This window comes from Hypomesus transpacificus, chromosome 8 (genome assembly GCF_021917145.1).
Source record: "Hypomesus transpacificus isolate Combined female chromosome 8, fHypTra1, whole genome shotgun sequence".
NCBI classification, from domain to species: Eukaryota; Metazoa; Chordata; class Actinopteri; order Osmeriformes; family Osmeridae; genus Hypomesus; species Hypomesus transpacificus.
In genome coordinates, this window is record NC_061067.1 from 12,878,640 (window position 1) to 12,896,875 (window position 18,236).

The window sequence follows — 18,236 nt, forward strand, 5'->3', positions numbered from 1 at the left end:
CCGTTAAACGTGTTTATTTCACCTTCTCATATTTTCACATCCTTTTTTGCTGACGTATGTGCTTAGTGGTCAAATTGTTCCACTCAAGCAGGTTTTAAATTCGCATTACTTGTGATTCTGTAGTCAAAAGTGCAACACCATCAGAATAACGGGGATGTTGTCCCAAGTTTTATTGGTGGCCCTGCATTTAGGTTTGGCTCCAAAACATGAATAGCATACATGTGGTAGAGTGAGTCAGTTAATTGTTAATGCTTGTTTGGGACTTTTTTGGTTATTGGTTTTCTTGCACTAATAACGGACATAACCTAAGTGGGGTTCAGTGTCACAGGTCAAAGGCAGTGAGAGCGTGCGTGCTGGTTAGGGTTGGTATCGGGAGTACCTGCCTCTTACATGCGCAGTGTAACCTCACCTGCTGTCATTATCAGAAGACTCCTGGCTCAGCGGGACCTCTGCTCTGGACGCAAGCAACGTACGCTTGGATAAAAGCCGCAAATGGAACTTTAATCATACAAATTATTCATTATTTACTGTATAAGCCTAAAGAGTGTTTTCTTTCATAAGTACAGTTGCCAAAAACTGTTGTATTTAGAAACATGTGTCCTGTTTTGCGCGACTGAGGTGCCGTGGCCTTGATGGTTGCCCACAAGAACGTTAAATTGTTGAGAATCTTCACAATGTCAAAATCGTCGGATCAGTTTGATGACCCCGACTGTGTCTGCTCCTTCGGTATGAAGTTAACCTGGGATATTAACGACCCAAAATTGCCTCAGGTAAAGTGACCATTCTGACTTTCTAACACAGTCTTATTCTCGAACAGCAAATTAGGCTATACGGGAAAACCCTTCTCGTTAATTGCGAACGACACTTATGCGGAATTTCAGAATGCCAACAACTAAGTACAATCGAACAATTAATAACTTGACCTCGAATTCGGGTAATTAGCACGAAACGAAAGGTAGTGTTGTTGGTGTATTTATTAAGGTTATGGTCAGTTTCCCTTCATTTCGCACAAACTTAACAAATGGTTTTCTCAATATAATAACAATAGAACAAAATTTAGGCTATAGCCTATTGACATGTCATTTAGACCTTTTGAAATGAAGGCTTTTAGGCCACATAAGTAATAAATAGCCTGCACGATAGGCCTACATATCACATGTATGAATGCAGTTAATCCCTTAAAGTCAGATGAGGTGTTTTTGTATTTAAACTACATTTTGTAAATGTTGTTGCAGGATACCAAGCAGTTTGACGCTTTTCAGGAATGGACGGATGGGTATGTTCGTTACATCTACAGCGGCGAGGATAAGAACGCTCAGCGGCACCTGAGCGGATGGGCAATGCGCAACACCAACAACCACAACTGTCAGATTCTTAAAAAATCTTGCCTCGGCGTCGTAGTGTGTTCACGGAACTGCACGCTGGCGGATGGAAGCAAACTGCAGCTGAGACCGGCTATCTGTGATAAAGCACGACAAAAACAACAGAGTAAATGACTCCATGCTAAACCATTTGTGATTATACATTACATAGTCTATCTCTATATATATATATGCCACAGATTGTCTGCTGTAGCCTAGGTCGGAAAAATGAAAAGCCTCTCCTTGAAATAGCTTTCCAATAGGCCTATGTATATTTGAGCTTGTTACTGTCAATTATATTAGGTCAAATTTTACAGTAGTCTGTTTAAAAATCTAATACGAAAGCTATTGTATTTAATTACTTTACTTAAAACAACAGTCTCTTGAGGAAATATTGGCAAATTTGGAATAGGCAACTGCCTTGCCCAATGGTCAGCCTACTTAGGTCTAAGTGAACATCATAATCTATTGCAAATTATTTTATGCAATAATGTTGCCGTTTTGGAGTTTAAATTATCGTCTACAAATGTATGTAAACATTTTTTTTTTTTGAGGAGTATGGTTAATGTTAGATACACAAAACTGTTTTACACGATAGCAAAGTCAGTGTAATTGTGTCTTTCAGAGAAGCTGTGTCCTAGTTGTAGCTCTGGGCTGGAGCTGCTGCCTTGTCGCGGACACAGCGGTTACCCAGTCACCAACTTCTGGCGAGTGGACGGAAAATCTATATTTTTCCAGGTTGGATTTGTCAGATTTCTGTCGACTAGACACATTTCTAGACTGTTTTCATAAATAGAATACTTTATACAAATAATAAGCAATTTCAAATAAATTATAGGCTACATTTATAACAAACATTTAATGAAGGAAACATATTTATTTCCTTAAAATGTGCATCTCACAAGCAGATCACATTTTTGGAGAGTACACATAATGTATATGGTGCTATAAGGTATTAATTACTTTATCAGATATATTAATGGCAATGATGATAAATGTCAATTTTTAAATTAGTAATTCCAAAGCCAGTAGTTCCTGTGCTGATCTGCTTTTGGTTATAGTGAGCCATTTGTTGTGCATTTCTATGGTTACAATGTCAGAAATGTGCGGGATGCTAAACACAAGTTGTTGTTTATGAATTGTGTGTGTCTGTGCCTGAAGGCTAAAGGTGTCCATGACCACCCAAGGCCAGAGAGCAAGTCTGAGACGGAGGCCAGGAGGAGTGCAGTTAAGAGGAGGATGTCCTCCCCTCACTTCTCCCAGAAGAGACGGCTGGTGGAGCCAGAGGTTAGTGCTCAGTTATCAGCTCTGTACAGTGACACAGCACTGTAAGATGCAAAGCACTACCAAATATATGCATTTCTCACACATGCACACATTTGCTATACTCTGTTTCAGAGGTTCCCTGAAATGAGTGGTCCGTTCGCCAATCTGCATCCGCTGTCCTGTATGGAAGGTCCTGAGCGCTTCAGCATCATTGCTGAGTCTAACTTCCCCCTGCAAACTCAGCACTATGCCCCATTCCAGAGCCCTGAGCCCTACAAGTTTGCCTACGACTCCCATAGTGCCCTGGGGGAGACCCCACCCACGCTGCAGAAGCCGGCCAACCACCGACTGTACATGCCTCGCCCCTCCTGTGGTTATGACTTTGCTGTACCGGGGTACCTGGGCTCAGGCTCCTACACATCCCTCTACAACAAGGACCCCAGCAGCCCCCAGCCTGAGAGCTCTGAGCCTGGCAAGCCCAGCCCAGGCCTGGTGTCCAGCTCCACACCCCACCCCTGCAGCAGCTATGATGCACCCCCCAGCAAGCACCATGGCTGGAAGCCTCTATTGGGGAAAGGCACTCCCTATGGAGAGCGAGGTGATTATGACCACCACTACTACAACCCTGAGTACCCCTGCCGCTTCCCAGGGCCAGCACCCGGCTCCCCTGCTGCCCTGCAGACCATCATCACAACCACCACAAAGGTGTCTTACCAGCCCTGCCCCAAACCCAACCTGCTGCCAGCATGCAGCTCCCTGTTGGATGATGCCAACCAGACATCCTACTCTGAGGACTCTGGCGTCATCAAGTCTGCCATGTCATATCAGCCAGAGGCCTTGCCTCTGCCTGCCAAGGTAGAGCGTCCGGACAGCTTTGACAGCTACAGATACAGCAGCTACTCAGCCAGCTACCCTGACCGGGTGAATCACCCCTTCAGATATGAGGGAGGGGAGTACTGACAGACCTGCAGACAGAACTGGCCTATCACTGACAGACTTTCACACAGTACTGACCTATGACTGACAGACTTTCACACAGTACTGACCTATCACTGACAGACCTGCACACAGTACTGACCTATCACTGACAGAACTGAAGCCTGGCTGACAGAATCAGGCAGCCACCTGAAAAACACATCGATGTGTGAACCGAAATCTCCTTGTTCTTGTTATTTATACATTTGATCAGTCAAAGTTTCTGACTGTGAAAATCTTCATTAATGTTTCTTATAACTTCCCAACATTTCGAATTAGCATGAAATGCATTATGAAGTTCATCTCACTATATTAATATTATTGTAGGCATCGTCTTATAAGAATTTCTTTCACAAACAAGCAGCCTGTCAGTCTCCATCTATATTTATGCAGGAATAGGTATGCATGTAGTTCAGTTTAACAACATGTCTTCATGACACTTAAATAAATGTGATTTTGATGATGACTTTTTAATGACAGAGTGGAGTTATTTACACTGTTTATTTTGATGTTCCGATGTGCAAATTCTGATGGTCTGGGTAGTTGTGGAGTGTAGGTAGCATGGTCTGAATGCAGACAACCTATCTGTCTTTACAGTCCAATCTTTCAGAGATCAACCAGCCATTATGCTGTTATCCGCTGCTCCGAGTGAACCTGAACCCACACACAGAGGCCTCCACTGAGGATATCTCTTTGCCAGAAGGGATACATTTAAGTAATTAATTGTTGGGTTTGTCAGTGTTTCACAGTTAATCTTGTAGTTGAGAGGTGCCTCGGCACGTTGTGAAGGGGTGCACTGATGGACGGAGGGTGGGCAGGAATCTTTTTGTCTTGTCCCTCGGAGCACTGGTTATGTGTGTTGCTGACAGTATCTTTTCTCACGGTGGGTTCAGCAGGGGAGTGGCGCCGCTTTAGTTAGCAGCTCAACACCTCAACTCCCTGTGACATTCCCTGTGATGTCCCACCTAGATAAACAGATGACTGGTTTGGTTTGGGGCCTAGATGTGTGACTCACACTGATTGGTGAGTGTGTCTGTTATGGCATAGCACTGGCCTTTTACTGGGTCTGGTTAGGGCTTAATTTAGTGCACAATACACACTGACAACAACCTGAATATGAAAACAATGCATTTACCGATAAGTATCACTGTACATGCAGGGACAAATCAAATCAATGTTTATTTGTAAAGCCCTTTTTACAGGCAAGCATGTCACAGAGGGCTTCATATACACCCATAGAACTGCCCCTCAACCAACCTAAACCCTCAAGGAAGACAAGGAAAAACTCACTGCAGGAGAAAAAATGATAAGAAACCTTGGGGCACCATGGCAAATGGTACCATGATAAGGCAATAGTTAGGGGATGGAACCCTTGATGCCTTTTATTAACCCAGCTGTCTTGCCCTAACTCTAGGCCAGGAAGACACAAGGCCTATAGTGACCAAGTGTTCATAACATAAATCCTCACAAACAGCTGTTTACAAACAGCAGGGAGAGACAATACTTTCTTCACACACCTGTCTGCTATCTGTACAACTTTTCAGAAGGTGGCAGAATAGTTCCTGACTATTGGACAGATGCGCAACAGACGGGTTAGAGAATGTCGTATTGTACTGACATGTACAGATGGGAATGTGAAGAACAGTGTGTCTGCAGAGGACTGACACATACTGTAGTCATGAGTGGAAGCTGTCACAGTTGGTCGATGCTGTTTTGTTTTCTTTAGCTTTGAACCCTATTAAGAATCTTAGCTATGCCAGGCTCAAGATATACAGCTAATATTTTAGAGAGCATGGGACAGGACCGTCATCCTCTTCTACACTTAACAACAACAAGCTCAACCAGATTACAACAAACTATAATAACAAAGGTGCACCAAAGACACACACACACACACACACACACACATAGTCATAGAGTCATACAGTATAGCCACATATATCAAATTCAGGGTGACAGAGCCATTAGCTACAACATATCTGGGAGCAACTTGAAGGGAAGATAGAATGAAAGGAGGACAAAGCATCTGTCACGCTCCCCTGGCTCCGTCAGGGCTCCTGCCTCTGATCTCTCCTTCTCTCTCAACTCCGCTGACCCACACAGGGGCTTCTGCCTACGGAGGGTTAACACCTGCACTGGAGCCTCCACACTGTCACAGTTTTGGTGGCCTTGAGCAGGAGAAAGGGCTAGGGTCAGCCATTGGTGGCCTTAGCCGGCGTTGTAGTGAGTGATATTATGATCAACTTGCTCACTCAGAAGTAACAGAAATAGTAACAAGATAATCCCTAATATCCCAAAAGTTACTCAAGCTGTGTGTACCAAACAATCTTTATCTCCAAACACCCCAACATGTCAATACTCTTCCAGAGCACAGTGATACCCATCAGAACATGACACTGCGATGGATCATTTAAACATGTACATTATTATCCTTATTAAAGGAGACATTTGTAGGATAGTTACTGCAAGACAAAATGAAATTACCCTAAATAAAATATCAACATAGAGTTTGGGTACAGTCTGTCTCTTGGAGACAGTCATGTCCACAACCAGGCTCTCGGCTTTAGTTCGTGAATGCCCATCAGAAGTTCAGAGGATGAACAAAATGTTTGAACAAAAAGTTTGAACAAAATGTAGCAGACACTAGGGCTGCTGTACCTACAACAACAGAACACTCAATCCAGCTCTAGCCACCGCAAGACAGAAAAGCTATAGTGTGACAGATAACAACTCTGTCAGTTGTCTTGCGTGAAGATAAACTTTGCTTAAACCAGCTTAATTCTTTTCAACTGGAGCAGAAAGGCTTCCTCTGCAGAGATGAAGAGAACACTCCATGGCATCAGGGTTAGGAGTCCCATGTCTCGTCCAATAAGGACCCTGAGATCCTGTGCTGAATTGATACGATGCCATGGATTTCAGGTTGTGGCCTAGTTCAGAGGCCGTTTGGAGATCACCTGGAAAGTACATTCTTAGCAAGCCAGGCAGTTTTTGTGTGTGTTTTTTTAATTTGGAGTAGACATGAAAGCCTGTAATTATCAACAGTTGATAACAAAAGTGTTCATTACGATCTGATTGACTTTTTAAAATCTGTTCTTAAGATGAATTTTTTTAGTTTTAAAGTGAAAAAGTGCCACACTTCAGAGACTTGATATGAATGACATGAAAAAATCATCCAGGGCTAAGAGCCTTGAACAGAACTGTAGAGACCAAGAGTCTCCTCAAAGCTCCTTCCCAACTTCTGAAGACCCAACCCCTCCTAGAACCACCCCAAACTAAACCCAGCCCAAACGAGACCCAGCCCAAACTAAACCCACCCAAACTAGACCCTGCCCAAACTCCTGAAGACCCAGCCCAAACTAGACCTACCCCAAACTAGACCCAGCCAAAACTAGGCTCAGCCCAAACTAGATCCAGCTCAAACTAGACTCAGCCCAAAAGAACCCCAGCCCAACATAAACCCACCCCAAACTAGCCCAGCCCAAACTCCTGAAGACCTAGCCTAAACTAGACCCTGCCCAAACTAGACCCAGCCCAAACTTCCGAAAACCCAGCCCAAACTAGACACAGCCCAGCTAGACCCAGGCCAAACTCCTGAAGACCCAGCCCAACGTAGACCCAGACCACACTAGACTCACCCCAAACTAGACCCAGCCCAACGTAGACCCAGCCCAAACTAGACCCACCCCAACGTATACCCAGCCCAAAGTAGACCCACACCAAACTCCTGAAGACCCAGCCCAAACTAGACCCAGCCCAAACTCCTGAAGACCCAGCCTGAACTAGACCCTGCCCAAACTAGACCCAGCCCAAACTCCTGAAGACCCAGCCCAAACTAGACCCAGCCCAACGTAGACCCAGCCCAAACTCCTGAAGGCTCTGCCCCAACTGCTCAAGGCTCCGCCCCAGCTCCTATTCCTCCAACATTTTACAGTTTTTCACGATTGCTAAAACACTAAACCCCATTATCTGAATCAAATGTTTAGTGAACTAAACCTCAAATTTGTCAAATCAGACACTCTTTTGGCAAACCTCTAAACACATTCTCATTCACTAAACACATTTTGCACTGTGATGCACTTGTGCTGCAAACGGTAAACACGGGGCACACAGTAAACACAACTACAACACAGTAGTCATCTGTAAAACACAATGACTCAAAATTGTTCACACTTGTTTCTAATGGTGGTTTGGGACTATATAAAAGAATAGTTCAACATCAACCAGCATTTTTCACTGTAAATGTTAACTTTCCACCATACAGCCCTTTTCTCAACCCAATTGAAGAGTTTTTCTCTGTGTGGCGGTGAAAGGTCTATGACCGAAACCCATATACCAGGGTAAATCTCCTACAGGCAATGGAATTGGCCTGTGGTGACATAGGTTTGGAGTGTTTTCAAGGCTGGATCCAGCACACCAGAGGGTTTTTACTCCGTTTTTCTTTGTTCTTTGTTGACAGTACTAAGTTGTGATGGTTACTGTAATATTTTCAAACCAAATCAAATGCACAGTATTTGTATAGATCTTTTTACAAGCAATGTCACAGAGGGCTTCACATACGCTGATAGAACTGCCACCCAGCCACCCTCAAGGAAGCTCCCAGAAACTCCCAGAAAAACTAACTTGAGGAGAAAAAATTGAAGAAACCCTGGGAGGAGCAATTCAGTGAGGGATCCCATCCTCCAGAGACGGTTGGAAAAACACAGGTGCAGAACACGGGCTAAACATAGTCATACATCAGGAAAGTGTCAATGGGTGTTGAAACTCCAAAATCCAGTGTTTCAAAATCCAAAATCAATTTTCTTTATTGCTACGTAAATGCATTTACTGTGTATACATAAACAAATTTGTCTTTACATGGAACTACATGGCCTGGATGTTGTGTTCTCCATTTTTATGTGTTGTGTCTAATGATTGCTCCACGGTGTTTATATATTGATTTGCTGTGTTTATGATCTGACAGCATAGTGTGATTTTGAACACAGGTTACATGGTTTAGGGGCAGGTGTTTGATTTTGCCAGAAGAGTCAGAGGTTTTGAAAATTGAGTTTTAATATTTGGTTTTGTGTTCACAGTTTTGAGAAAATTGTTGACTGTTTCAAGAAATGTGTTTTAGCAATCGTGAAAAACTGTGATAAATTTGATCACACATTTTTTTTAATGCTCTGAGACCAATGGAAGGCACCAGACCATGTTTAAAACACTGAGTTTCAAGACCTACCCCTCCCCCCCCAGCGGGGTCCCATGGCAGCTACTGAGGGGTATACCTGGTGTAAGATGATGAGCAGGTGTGTAAGTGGTGCATGTGTGTCTCTCTCAGTATGGCTGGGTGGAATTGTTTCTTGGTTCAGGGCACGAGCAGAGAACATTAGCTTGTTATGTCTCAGTGTCAAGATGAGGTGCTGAGAGACCCGAAACCTTGAAAGAGACAGAGAGAGAGACAGAGAAAGAGAGGAGCAGAGAGAGAGAGAGACAGGGAGAGAGAAGAGGAGAGAAGAGGAGAGTGACAGAGACAGGGAGAGAGGAGGAAAAAGAGGAGGAGAGTGATAGAGACAGGGAGAGAGAATGATAGAGAGATGGAGGAAGAGAATGATAGAGAGATAGGGAGAGAGGAGAGTGATAGACAGACAGGGAGAAAGAGGACGAGAGAGAGGAATAGAGTGATAAAAACAGGAAGAGTGAAGAGGAGAGAGAGGAGGAGAGTGATAGACAGGGAGAGAGAAGAAGAGAGTGATAGAGAGAGACAGTGAGAGAGAAGAGGAGAATGATAGAGACATGGAGGAGGAGAGTAAAAGAGAGACAGAGAGAGAGTGATGAGGAGAGGGAGAGGGGTAGAATGATAGAGAGAGGAGGAGAGAGAGGAGAGTGATAGAGAAACAGGGAGAGAGGAGGAAAGTGACTGGGAAAGAAACAGGTAGAGGAGGAGAGTGATAGAAAGAGAAACATAAAAGATTGAGAAAGAGAGCATCCAGGTCTAGCCTGAGAGAACAACTCATCAATCTAAGATTCAAGATACAGTCATGGTTACCAGTGTTTATGACAGGGTAAAAGAGTTAGTTACGAGTTAAGACCAGGTCCATAAGTCAACAAACTTTGGAGAGCAGAAAGGAGCAAATCCTTTAAGAAGCGGTGTCAAAGAGTCAGTGTGAGCTTTATGGCCTGGACATGTACTTACAGGATGAGAACTTGCTAAATGAATGGCTTTAGTCTCCTACATAATCCATGATGGTGATGAAAAGGTAAATGTATGGCTTTGTTGGGAAGAAGGAGGGAGAGAGAGGAGGTTGTTGTGGAGGGCCAAAGTTGTTAGGATTAGGTCTCAGTACTAGTTCAGTCTGACTGAAACCAGTGGCCATATTTACAAAACACTTTATTTTAACACTAAGAGTTCTCCTAAATAGTAGTAAAAGTTCTTAGCTAAGAGTTTCCTTCTAAAACAAATTCACAAAGCTACGGAGACCAGGTTGTCACTAATGAAACAAGTATATGTTGAGCTAATTGTCAGTCTCTTACGTGTGTATCTCAAACAAAAATAGTGAATATGCATAAAGGCAGCCGTATGAATTGTCAATGTGTCTGCAAAGGGTATATTGTTTGATGCAATGTTATGTATTCTACTGATGGTCGGTCGATCTATACAATCATAATACCCGACGATACTTTTTCAAAAGCTCATTATCATGAAATGTTTAAAAAATGTTTACGTTCCACAGCGGATTGCCAGCAACAGACATTTTTTGTGATTTGGTCTTAGTGACTTCGGAGCCCTCTGACTACCCCTAACTTTTCACAGAATTAGGAGCTGGTTTTAGCGCTTAAATGCTTTGAGTAAGAGTCCAAAAATTAAGACTGACTAAAACCTTAAAGAGTTTCTCCTAAACTTTCCTACTTTTAGCCTTTAGATGTTTTGTGTGACGGTCCCTGGTCTAGTCTGAGTCTGGTCTGAGTATTTCTGTGACTAAGAAGTCTGGTCAATCCTGCACATGCCTATGCCAGCCTGAAAGAACTGATACCTACATTAATCTACCTAAGAAAAACTGCTTCAACATTCCTTGGTTATCTGTTGAATCTGATAAAAGAAGTGACATCACTTGTGCAAATGAGTCAGATACCATAGTAATGACTCCACAGTACTGTAGGTGAATGTTGCTGGTTCAATGCTGCCGTAAAGAATTGCAACATAACTTTCTGTAATTTACTGAAAAGTATTCAAAATCATTTTAAGCGACTTTAACTCATGTGTCAACATCTCAGCACGTAAAACATGATTCTACACAACCTCTTGCGCCAGGACAGAGTGCATACTCTAAGGGGGAGTCAATAGTTGAAAAGCATCTAGTGTGAAATCCTTCAGCTTCCAACCAGCTTGTCTCTATGTAGGCAACATGGCCCATTCACTGAACCTTGAACTCAGCTCCTCACATCCGCTAATCTGTTCATCTACATTGACAAGTATGTACTCAGACAGATACTGTACACAGAAGATGGAAGGGAGTCATCTTACGTCTCAAATGCCATCATGAATATGCCAAATAAGTCAAGCAAAATGTTCTCATAGGAATTGAAATAAAATGTAAATACAATTTTAAGATAATTCATGAACCCAAATCACCACTACCCTTTTCCCCTGTCCACCACTCAATGGCCCTCAAGGGCATTCTTCTAAAGTTGAGTTTATGTCTTGTGAGTTTGTATACAGTTGCATTCTTTCCTATCTCCAGACATCACTGATGCTTGAGACACACGTGTGTTTACATGATGAAAAGCAACTGATACTTTATCAAAGCTACCTGTATGAGCTGGAATTGTTTCTCATCCATCTTGGCTGCTGTCCAATTAGTGTGCTAGGTGCCTACGTGCAGTTTGTTTGTGCTGAGCATCAACTGGCAGTTGTTCCGGCTGACCAGTAGATAATTACTGTCAACAGGTTTAACCTGTACGTTCAGCATCACAAGCTTCTGCCTGCTAAATAAACTAGAGTAAATGGTATGGTGCCTGGTCCATCCTGTGAGCAACAACCTGGATCTCACATACCATTGCAGGTCAAACCCTGGTCATGCCTGGGCCCTCTCAGGTGCTTCTAGTGGAATAACCACTGCAGTTCTGAACTCTGGCTTCAACTGGGATTTACAACTTATTTGTGGGTGTGTTGTAAGAAACAGATAGTTGTTACTGCTTTAAGAACACTATGTGTGAGTGTATGAGATTCCATACATTCAAAATATTTTTGCAGCTTAATGTTGGACCGTGTTTGTTTTGTAATTAGCAACTGTGCTATATGCACAGTAAAAATGTTGTTACACACTAACAGCCAAAACATGATAATAGCCCTAACCTGAACCCTGGCCATGGCCCTAACATAGCCTGACACCTTAACCCTAGCTCTAACCATGGTTTCAGTCTAAACAAATGATTGAAGACAGGTTGGATATGAAGGTCAGAGAGATTCTAGAGGGCAATATGATTCTAAAAGACAACACGTCTAGTAGACAAAGTAATTCTAAAAGATATGTACTATTACCCAACCATGTCAAAGAGAGATATGCATTGATTTAGGATGGGGGTTTAGCTCTAGGATTAGCGCTTGGGCTAAATTGCAGGCTAATTCTGAGACATCTGATGCAGAGAAAAAAAAGAAGAAAAAAAAGTTGAGGAGGACACCTTTCCGTGAGAATCCTTATCTAAGCAGGAAGCAAGAGCCAAAAATGTACTGTCTTCTTAAAGAAGCATGAAGCTGCTGGTTAAGACACCACCTCCCAGATCTTAGTCAGGATATTGTGCATCGTCCTGATAAGCAATCTGCCAGCTGCCTTGTACCATGAATTCCATTATACTGTGGCTCATATGATTCATCTTTTTCTTCCCTGTTTTTCTCCATGTCCTGTCTCTCAATGTCTTTGCCTTGCCTCTGTTTTCTCTCTCTCAGTGCTTCCTAGGTTTTTGATCATCTCCAAGTGGCATTAAAATGAAAACAGCCATTAGTGCGGAGCCACATCTGAGGCCCAGGCAGGCCAGAGGGGCTCTCCATGCTTCTCTGCGCTTCTCTCAGGACTGTTTGGAAAGTGATCGGATTTCAGCCGATATGGTGATTTATTTATATGTGAAGAGAAGGAAATAATTTGCGTGTGAAAAAACAGAGATGTAGTGATTAAGTCCTGACACCTTTCATCAACACTGAGAGCAGAAGATAACAACCAGCCAAACAATCCCCTTGTTTTGTAATGGATCTTCTCTGACTGCCTGGGATGTGTGTGTGTGTGTGTGTTGAGGAGAATGAGGAGTGATAGAGAAAAAGAGTAAGGGGGGGGGTGAACATCCGTGTCCATTAGTAAGTTCAGAGGGTTAGCAAGGCCCTCCTGTAGTAGGGAACTCATCCCACTAAAAGCCAGTGCAACAGAATACACCTGATGTCAGTCTCTCAAACCCCCCAATCTCACATTAACTTGATAAAATGTATTTTGTCATAACCATAATTGACTATACAAATAATCAGATAGCAAATTGCACTTCTGTGAATTTGGCTTTGATATGTTGTTTGCTCTATAATGTATCAGGGAGATGATTTTCAGACGTAGATCACAGTAGTCTGTGTGTTTTACTGCAGGTCCTTAGATAGCTCATCCCAGAGATGCGGGGTCAGATTGGCCTCCTCAGTCTTTGATGATGTTGTTGTCTCCCCTATGTGATAACACATGGATGGACTCAGCTCTGCCCGGGATGCTTGTTTGTCAGGGAGATGAAAGAGGATCAGAGCACAGAAACAGAATCAGCATCTTCTTAGACAGAACCAGGTTCTAGTACTTGTCTGTACTCCAGATAGAACCAAGTTCTATTATTTGTCTATACTTCAGACAGAAACAGGTTTTAGAACTTGTCTGTCCTTCAGACAGAACCAGGTTCTAGAACTTGTCTATACTACCGACAGAACTTGTTATGACCCCGGCCTAGGCCAGACCGGGTTCTAGTCTGTTTGTTCCAGGTCCAGTCATCCATTCCGCTTCTTCACTCCCTCCCGGTAACTCAACTCACCTGCGGCTCATTCCCTCATCAACACCACAGCTCCTAAACCCCAGGTTATCATCCACTACTCGCCAGTTTGTTGAATCACCGACCCCACGTCTGTATTCCTGGCTTTCCGTGCTTTTGACTAGTCTACGCCTGTGTTTGTGCTGACCTTTGTTTCCGTTCTACCACCAGATAACAGCTTCCAGTCCTCCAGTCCTCCTACCGGTACTACGCTCCACCATCCACCAGCTACCCTCAACCGTCCTCCCCATCTCTCTCAAATAAAGTCTGCGCACATCCAGAACCTTGTGTGTCGTGCGTTTGGGTCCTCAGTACAGCTTTGACAGAACTAGGTTTAAGTACTTGTCTGTCCTCCAGACAGAACCAGGTTCTAGCTCTTGTTTGTCCTCCAGACAGAACTACTCTTCCCCATATCCTCACCTTGTTCTGTCTGTTCCTTTTGTCTTCTTCTAACCCTGACCCTGACATCTCCTCCTCCTGTGCCTCCCCCTCTTTCCTTCATGCCCTGCAGTGTGTTTAAAACCCAGAGGTAATGAGGGGGAAAAAGGGACAACAAACAGAGATGTCCCTACAAACATGAGGCAGGAGGGAAAGTATTCACTGACAACTGTGCTGATTACAGCAGAGCAGCAGCCTCTGAGCACAGGTCAGGTTTTTGTAATCTGAGCCTCAGTATAAACACACATCTGAGAAGCTTCCAGAACACCTGGCTACTGACATCCACCCCATAGAGTCTCTAGCATACCTGCTGCCTGACAGGCTAGCTTCTCTCCTGCCATACCTACCTGTCAGGCTACCTTCTCTAGAACCATACCTGCTGCCTGATAGGGTACCTTCTCTCCAACCATACCTGCCTGACAATCTACCTTCTCTACAACGACACATGCTGCCTGACAGGCTACCTTCTCTACTACCATACCTGCCTGCCTGACAACCTTCTCTACAACCATACCTGCCTGACAGACAACATTCTCTAGAACCATACCTGCTTGATAGGCTACCTTATCAACAGCTACACCTGCTGCTTGACAGGCTACTGCTGACAGCAACCATAATCACATCAACATATAAATTTTGCAGACACTATCAGCTAAAGTGACGCACTGGAGGGATTTGAACCAGGGATCTCTTGACCACTGAACCTTTTAGATTTCCTTTTCATGGCAATCAGCATTAAAAGGTGTACAATATAACGGTAGGTGTGTGGTGTGCTCTCATGAGTCTGGTATAGTCACCTTTAAGGCCTTCTGTTTTGTAAACACTCCAAGTTTGTCCATGTAGACTGGCTGTGGATGCCAAACACAGTGAAGTGCTTGAGGTGCTGCACCCTGCCTCAAAGGCATTCAGGTCACTGATCACTGTGGCTCATTAGATTTCAAGTGCTGCCTGATCTGCTAGCCTCCCTCAACCTCTACCTTCCATTCTGACTATCCTCAAGGTCTGTCCCTAGGTTGACATGCTCCCACAACCTACAGACCCAGACGCAGATCCATCCCCACACATAATGCAGAGCGTACCTCCACATACACAAACAAAACAGAGACTACCCCTTACATACACACACATGGTGCAGAGTCTACCCCACTACACAGCCCGTCATCCAAGGGGCTCCGTCAGCAAAGTGCTGGTCATCAGCTGGGGCTTAACCCTAACCCTCTTTTAGAGAGCCAGCAGTCACTTAAAGGACATTTCTAAATCCACTTCCCCTCTACCATCCTCCTGAGCTCTGGTCTGGACTGATGGCTGCCAGTACGGAGAGCTTTCCTTTCAGCCTCTCGTCACACCTGGAGTGCCTTTCTCTATTGTGTGTGTTCTGAAGTAGAGGGCACGTCTCAACTCTCAGCTGTGCTGGATAGAGGTCATTTATACAGTACATTGCCTCAGATAGGCCACTGTATAGTGGACATTGTTAGGCAGTGCACTTTTGGGCAGACAAGCCCTACCCAATTGTGCAAAATACATATTCAGTCATATTCACGCATTTCATTGTGCTACACATTTCATACAAATCTGTTAATGATAGTTGCCTGTTTCAAAGCCCTGTGATAACTGGTAAAGTGCAAAACTAGTCTGGTTGTTTTCTTTAGGTAGGTCTGCCATCTACAGGCTGCATAAGATACTGTGCACATAATAGTAGGTAGTGATACATTTAGGTTTAGGATAGAGAGTTAGCACTTGGTTTGAGGGTTAGGATTAGATTTCAGGGTTAAAGTTGGGTTTCAGGGTTAGGTTTGGGTTTGGCGGTCGCAGGACCTTCATACGTAATATGATTCAAAAGTGGTAAGAATAAAAATAAAAAGGGTAAACAATATTACCTTAAACACAAATGTGGAACGTAATTCATCAGAAGGGGGGACACATACATGCACACACAAAATGTATAATATATAATGTGGTGAAGAAATCCATAGGCATTACTTTGAATTCGATTTTTTTTATGAGAAGTCAATATAAATAAATACATATTACAAAATGTTTGTGAACCAAGCAATTTTTGCTTGAGTTTGAAAGGATTCAAACCCAAATTTCCCTATCTTAAAAGCCACTCTTCTAAAACACATGAATGTTTCCTATCATTAGTGCTGGTCCAACCTTAAATTATGTTTTACCACGCCTTTTCAGAGTGAGTGAATACTAACCAGGATATTCATCAAATTGTTAGGCTATTTGATCAAAAATAGGGAAATATACGAGAGAACGCCGATTCTGTCTATTTAACTAGGGAAATGTACAAGAGAATGAATGATAAATTTATATAGCGCGTTTTCAACCTGAGCGGCACTCAAAGCGCTTAACAATTTTTTGCCTCTCATTCACCCATTCATACTCGCACTCACACAAGGCCCGTGCAAGGCGCCGGCCTGCCCATCGGTAGCAACGTGGGGTTCAGAGTCTTGCTCAAGAATACTTCCTGGGAGGAGTCTGGTTTGGGGTAGATTTTCACTGCTATGCAGATGATACTCAGCTATACATGTCTATAAAGCCGGGAGAATTTCCACATGCTATGGAAACCTGTGTTTCCGGGTTGAAAACTTGGATGACTGCAAATTTCCTTCTTCTTAATTCGGATAAAACCGAGGTTCAAATTTTTGGCCCGAAAAAACACCGAAATAATTTATCCCATCTAACCTTAGACTTAGACGGCGTCAAAGTATCTCAAAGCCAGCTGGTAAAAAATCTGGGAGTCACAATGGACCCAGACCTTTCGTTTGAGTACCATATTAAGCAAATCACCAGAACAGCATTTTTCCATCTACGTAATATTGCCAAAATACGAAAATTCCTCTCAAAGGATGATGCTGAAAAACTAATACATGCTTTTGTTACGTCCCGATTGGACTACTGCAATGTGTTGTTCTCTGGCCTCCCAATTACCTACCTAAAAAACTTACAGCGGGTGCAAAATGCTGCTGCTAGACTATTGACTAAAACTAGAAAGTTTGATCATATAACATCGACTCTTATCTCTTTACACTGGCTCCCTATCCAAGCCAGAGCTGATTTCAAAGTTCTACTACTAACTTACAAATCTCTGCATGGATTGGCACCACTGTACCTCTCCAGTCTCCTTGCACCCTATTGCCCCGCAAGGACTCTAAGATCTCAAAATGCCGGCTATCTGGTAATACCCAAAGTTAAGAAAAAAACTGCTGGAGGTAGGGCGTTCTCATATAGAGCACCTCTTCTTTGGAACAAATTACCCATCTCAATTAAGGAAGCTGATACTGTCTCGACATTTAAAACTAGATTAAAGACGTTCTTGTTTAGTAAATTCTATGATTGTTAAAGGGAAGTATGTGTGTACTTTCTATGTAAACCTGGGGTGTGTGCTTGCCTATGTGTGTATCACATGTAACTTTTAAATTTTAATTATAGCTTATGTTCACATTGCCCAGCTAGATGTTACAAATAAAGTAAACCTGTTACTGTATATTGTTAGTATTATTATTATTATAGTTCCGTTGCTGTATATTGTTACTGTTATAGTTTTTATTACTAGTTGGAGACAACGGGGGACTGGTTGTTTTCATCCTTATTCGTATAAGTATAACCTACTTTAGAGTTCTTTCCCCTAGAACAGATTTCATGTTCCAACTGAGGGGGGCTGTCGTTGTTTTGGTGTGTGGGGCTGCATCAAATACCCTTTTTGCTCTGTTAAATTGCTGCACTAGTCCACACTTGACCGATGGGGATCTCATTCTATTATGACTGTAACTGTTAGCTGCTCCTGGCATTCTCTAATCCCTGCTCTCCTCTCTGTCCCCCCCCCACACATTCCCTGTGGTGTGGGGGGTTTGAGCTGTCAGGACCTGCTTGGTCGTCGGTCTGCCTACGCTGAACCAGGTCGTCACCCGGAATCCAGTCTCCATGACGGCCAACAGCGAGTTTCCCGGTCCCATCCAACGTCTATAAAGCCGAACAATGGATTTTGGTGTTTCAAAACCCATTGACACTGTATGACTATGTTTAGCTTGTGTTCTGCTCCTCTCTCTTACCAACCGTCTCTGGAGGAGGGGATCCCTCTCTGAATTGCTCCTCCCAAGGTTTCTTCCATTTTTTCTCCCGGTGGGAGTTTTTCTGGGAGTTTTTCCTTGTCTTCCTTGAGGGTTT

The 18,236-nt window shown here is 43.3% G+C and overlaps 1 protein-coding gene across 1 annotated transcript; it reads left to right on the forward strand.

Moving 5' to 3' along the window:
* The first annotated feature begins 95 nt into the window (after window positions 1-95).
* Window positions 96-4,068, forward strand: gcm2 (glial cells missing transcription factor 2). The gene is made up of 5 exons (XM_047023665.1): window positions 96-770; window positions 1,236-1,488; window positions 1,987-2,099; window positions 2,523-2,648; window positions 2,760-4,068. The coding sequence occupies exons 1-5, from the start codon at window positions 633-635 to the stop codon at window positions 3,585-3,587; spliced, it is 1,458 nt and encodes a 485-aa protein (XP_046879621.1). The 5' UTR covers window positions 96-632; the 3' UTR covers window positions 3,588-4,068.
* The last annotated feature ends 14,168 nt before the right edge of the window (window positions 4,069-18,236 follow it).

What these genes read in the sequence shown, in the direction of transcription:
- gcm2 (XM_047023665.1), top strand. Translation starts at nt 633, where the DNA reads ATGGTTGCCCACAAGAACGTTAAATTGTTGAGAATCTTCACAATGTCA. An exon ending in AGCACGACAAAAACAACAGA is followed by an intron (nt 1,489 to 1,986) that starts GTAAATGACTCC and finishes TGTGTCTTTCAG; the next exon opens with AGAAGCTGTGTCCTAGTTGT. An exon ending in GAAAATCTATATTTTTCCAG is followed by an intron (nt 2,100 to 2,522) that starts GTTGGATTTGTC and finishes CTGTGCCTGAAG; the next exon opens with GCTAAAGGTGTCCATGACCA.